Below are 4,663 nucleotides of genomic sequence, written 5' to 3'. Positions count from 1 at the left end.
TACACAATTTTTTAAAAAAACTTTTAAAAAATTACAGAATTTTAAAATTTATTTTTTAAAAATAAAATAAAAAATTACATATACATATATACACTAATAATATATATATATACATATCCATATATACATTGAATATGTATATATATGTAAATATGTATGTATATGTGTATAAATATATATATATATATACATACATATTCATATGCATATATATACATATATATATATACATTTATACATACATATATACATATGTGTTCTCCTTTATACATACATGTATATATATATGTATGCATGTATGTATGTATGTATAAATGTATATGTATGCATATGAATATGTATGTATATATATATATATATATTTATACATATATACATACATATTCACATATATATATACATATTCAATATATATATATATATATATATATATGTATATATATGAATATGTATATATATATATATGTGAAGATGTATGTATATATGTATATATATTATTTGTGTATATATGTATATGTAATTTTTTATTTTATTTTTAAAAAATAAATTTTAAAATTCTGGAATTTTTTAAAAATTTTTTAAAAAATTGTGTATATATGTACAAGTGTGTATATATGTAAATGTATAAGTGTGTCTATATATATATATGTATATAATTATGTATGTAGATGTATATTTGTATATATGTATATGTATATAATTGTGTATAGATATAAAAGTGTATATATATGTATATGTAATTTTCTATTTTATTTGTGTATAACGGGTTGGATATGCCGACGTGGCCGTTTACCACCACGTGGCGAAACCTGGAATTTAGATATGTATGGGTTCTTGACTTGGGCCTTTTGTTCATGTCTCGGGCTGGGCCTCAAGTAATAATATGGGCCCACTTGTTTTCTGACACCCATGCTTTATAATTTATTTTATGAAGCTACTTCCTCTATAAAAACGCAACAAGGACACTTTCGCCAAATACTAAACCAAGAAAACAAGAAAACAACCCACCACAAAGAAAAGGCATGGCCCCTTCCCAGCAAGAAACACAAACCAAACCTAAAACCCACGAGGAAGACGAGGAAACGTTCGCAAACGCCATGCAGATGGCGCTTGGCTCGGTGTTTCCGATGACCATGAAAGCCGCCGTGGAGCTCGGCCTCTTCGACATCTTAGCCGCGGCCGGCGGTTCTGACCTGTCGGCGGCTGAGATAGCAGCCAGGCTCAGAAACTGCACCAACCCAGACGCACCTAAAATGGTGGAGAGGATCTTCCGGCTCCTCGTTAGCCACGGCGTGATCCGTTGCGCCGTTTCCGACGACGGGGAGAGGCTGTACGGTCTAACCGCTGTGGCAAAGTACTTTGTGACCGGTGAAGACGGAGTCTCGCTCGGTCCGCTCATGGTCCTCCTTCAAGATATCATCTATCTGCAGAACTGGTAACGGTCACATTATATCCTTTGGTACATCTGTTTTCTTGCAACGAGTCGTATCTATTACGTTATGAAACTGTCGGTACCTTCATAATACTCTATTAGATGATATAACAAATTTGTTATATCCTCTCTACTAAAATAGAAAATAAAAATAGCATATTGTATAAACCCTAAGTTGTTCCTTTTTTGTAGGACTCATCTCAAAGATGCAGTATTGAAAGGAGGAATACCATTCAACACGAGCCATGGGATGCATGTGTTTCAGTACCCAGCCACGGACCAGAGGTTCAACGAGCTCTTCAACAGTGGCATGTTCCACCACACTTCGGTCGTTCTCAAGAAGGTTCTTGAGACATACAAGGGCTTTGACCAAGTCAACCGCCTCGTCGATGTCGGCGGCGGTGTCGGCGTCACTATTAACATGATTGTCTCCAAGTACCCTCACATCCATGGCATCAACTACGACTTGCCCCAAGTCATTCAAAACGCCCGTACCTATCCCGGTACTGCTTTTTCTTTTATTTCATAAATTCAACCGTATCATATGAAACTATAGTGTATAACTTATTCTATTCTCTTTGCCAAATATCAATAGGAGTGGAGCATGTGGCGGGTGACATGTTTGAGAGTGTTCCAGAAGCAGATGCTGTTTTCATGAAGGTATGTGTCTGTATGTACATTTCATTTTTTTAGTTATTATAAAACTCCTAATATTACAGATCCTAACTCAGTTTCATGGGGTTTTTTTTTTAGTTATCATAAAAACGTGTATTATACCATGTATTTATACGTCTAATGGGCGAAAATAATAAATATTCAGTGGATAATTCATGATTGGGACGATGAGCACTGCCTGACGATGCTGAATAACTGCCACAAAGCGATACCGAAGACAGGGAAAGTGATAGTGATGGATGCGGTGGTTCCGGAAGTTCCGGAGGCAACCTTGTCGGCTCAGGACATATCTCACATGGATCTCTTCATGATGACGCAATTGCCCGGCGGCAAAGAACGTACACGGCAGGAGTTTGAATCTCTGGCTGCTGACTCTGGATTCGCTGGCGTTAAATTCGTTTGCTCTGCTCGTAATTTTTGGATCATGGAGTTCTTCAAGTAGTTACATTGTTTCAATCCGACATTGTTGCTTTTCATTCTCATGTCTGTGTTCCTGTCTCCGCCTGCATTCGCGTTTGTATTTTGTTTTTTTTTTGTTTTTAGTTCTGATCTGATCCGAGTTGTTCAATCTGTTTTTGTGGTTTTGGCAACGATGTTCTAGTATTTGTCTCGTTGTGTTGGATCCGAATTATCAGTTTTTAATAACGTGGGAACCCGTAGTCATTGCATTTTAAGTGCATACTAGGTAAACCATGTTCTCGTGTAATAGTTTGAAAATCACACGAGAGATGTAAAACAATCTAAATTGTTCATACCTTACATGCTTACAGATGAATAGATTAAGAGAATTCGAATTTCAACCTTAAAATTGAATGGCATAGTATTCAGCCAATTCATCGAGAGTTTTCCTCAATTATCGTTTTTAATTAATGTATAAAGTTTGTTCGATATTTTGAAGTTTTCCGAGAATTCTTCTGTTGCAATGGGACTTATAAATGAGAGTAGTCGTAATATATACATTTTTTTATAATCCGAAAGTTTATCGTAATTTTGATCTAATTATATTTTCTAGAAGATCGACGAGTGAATGTCTCTCTAACGCTTGGATTAAATCTATGATTAGAGTATGATTTAATATTCTCTTAGTAATAGACCATCCAAGGTTGGTGTAATATATACATTTGATATAACTAAAAGTCTTATATACGACGCCCCTTTAAAGAAAATTGTAAAAAATTAAAATAAAATACCCTTGTACCAAATGCTAGTGTACAATATACAAAGATAAGTCTCCTCCTAGGCTATATATGAGATTTCATGTTTCCCATTTGTTTAGGCAGGACGCCTAATAATTAAACATCTACTTGTTTCTTAATTATTTTTCCTTTCACAAAAGAACGTGTAAACACATCGTATGGTGCAAATAATACAAGTCCAAGATAATTAATGGATCCCTCTCGTATTTTAGGCAGATTCTGTAGTTTTTGTGGTTAACTGATCTCAATAATATTATTTATTAATCCATGTAATTAACTGTGTGGTTTTTAGTATTAATTCCAATAACGAAAGTATTTGTGCATCTTGATTCAATGCCGTCCAGTTCTGGTCGCAGTATCTTCCACGTATAATAGAAGGCTGCGCGCTTATAATAATATTGTTTTTTTTTGGTAAATGGTGATTGCATTAATTATATAAAACAGTACAAATAGAGTTTACGTAGAAATAAAAAAAACCCAAAAATTAGATAGCGAATTTTGTAATTGTATCAAATCAACACATTTTGTAATTTCTTCTCCCATGAATGACGTAGACGATTAATTTCAAAAGACCGAAAGGTGCAACCTAAAGAATCTTAGGTTTACCCCCAACATGTCGTGGGTGAGTGATCAAGTTTGAGATGAGAGGTAATTTCATCTTAAGATTGAGTTTTCGATTCCTGACTGGTGGGGAGGGATGTAATTTTTGACTCTATACGGTTCATATACATAGGTTATTCCCTGACCGAAGATTTACCTAGTCAGCGTTCCGAAAATCAGCAGCTAGAGGTCATCTGTTATATATATATAAAAAAAACTTAGGTTTATTTACAAGTGTGCCATAAAGAATCCGTGTGTTATTTTATCCCAAACCAGGATAGTGACCGTCATCATGTCGAACAAACGCGTTCGAGTTATAGACATTATTCGATTTGCTAAAGTTGTATACGTATGTATATATACATATATATATGAAAAGACCGACTTTTGCAGCATAGAGATTTGTAGATTACGGTATTATAATCTCTCACGAACTTCATCGTAGAAACATGTGCAACGAGAATAATTACCGATAAAGCTGAATATATATATATATACATATATGTAGGAGCAAACTCTTTCGGCGATGCCTGCATGGTTTTTTTCATCAGATGCGGGTTTCTGTTGGGTTTTGCAATTAAGTTTTCGAGTTTTTTTTCTTCTAAATATGTAATTAATTTTTTATTTAATGGTGTTTCAGGAGAAATATGGATTGGTGTTTGGTTGCTGAGAAATTCTGGGAAAATGATAGAAAGAGGAGAGAGGGAGAGAGCGAGGCTGGAGATGAATTCTGCCATATATATATATATATATATATATA

The 4,663-nt window shown here is 34.4% G+C and overlaps 1 protein-coding gene across 1 annotated transcript; it reads left to right on the top strand.

Moving 5' to 3' along the window:
- Positions 1–986: 986 nt before the first annotated feature.
- LOC104813820 (anthranilate N-methyltransferase-like) lies at positions 987–2,718 on the top strand. Its single transcript, XM_010541589.2, has 4 exons — positions 987–1,435; positions 1,625–1,935; positions 2,028–2,092; positions 2,253–2,718. Exons 1-4 carry the CDS (start codon positions 1,023–1,025, stop codon positions 2,547–2,549), a joined length of 1,086 nt encoding a protein of 361 aa, XP_010539891.1. The 5' UTR covers positions 987–1,022; the 3' UTR covers positions 2,550–2,718.
- Positions 2,719–4,663: the final 1,945 nt, after the last annotated feature.

This window comes from Tarenaya hassleriana, unplaced genomic scaffold (genome assembly GCF_000463585.1).
Source record: "Tarenaya hassleriana unplaced genomic scaffold, ASM46358v1 Cleome20, whole genome shotgun sequence".
Lineage (NCBI taxonomy): Eukaryota > Viridiplantae > Streptophyta > Magnoliopsida > Brassicales > Cleomaceae > Tarenaya > Tarenaya hassleriana.
This window is presented reverse-complemented; position numbering and strand designations above follow the sequence as displayed.

Coding starts and splice junctions, on each gene's coding strand:
- LOC104813820 (XM_010541589.2), top strand. CDS start 1,023: ATGGCCCCTTCCCAGCAAGAAACACAAACCAAACCTAAAACCCACGAG. Junction 1,936..2,027: donor AAACGCCCGTACCTATCCCG/GTACTGCTTTTT, acceptor AAATATCAATAG/GAGTGGAGCATGTGGCGGGT. Junction 2,093..2,252: donor CAGATGCTGTTTTCATGAAG/GTATGTGTCTGT, acceptor ATAAATATTCAG/TGGATAATTCATGATTGGGA.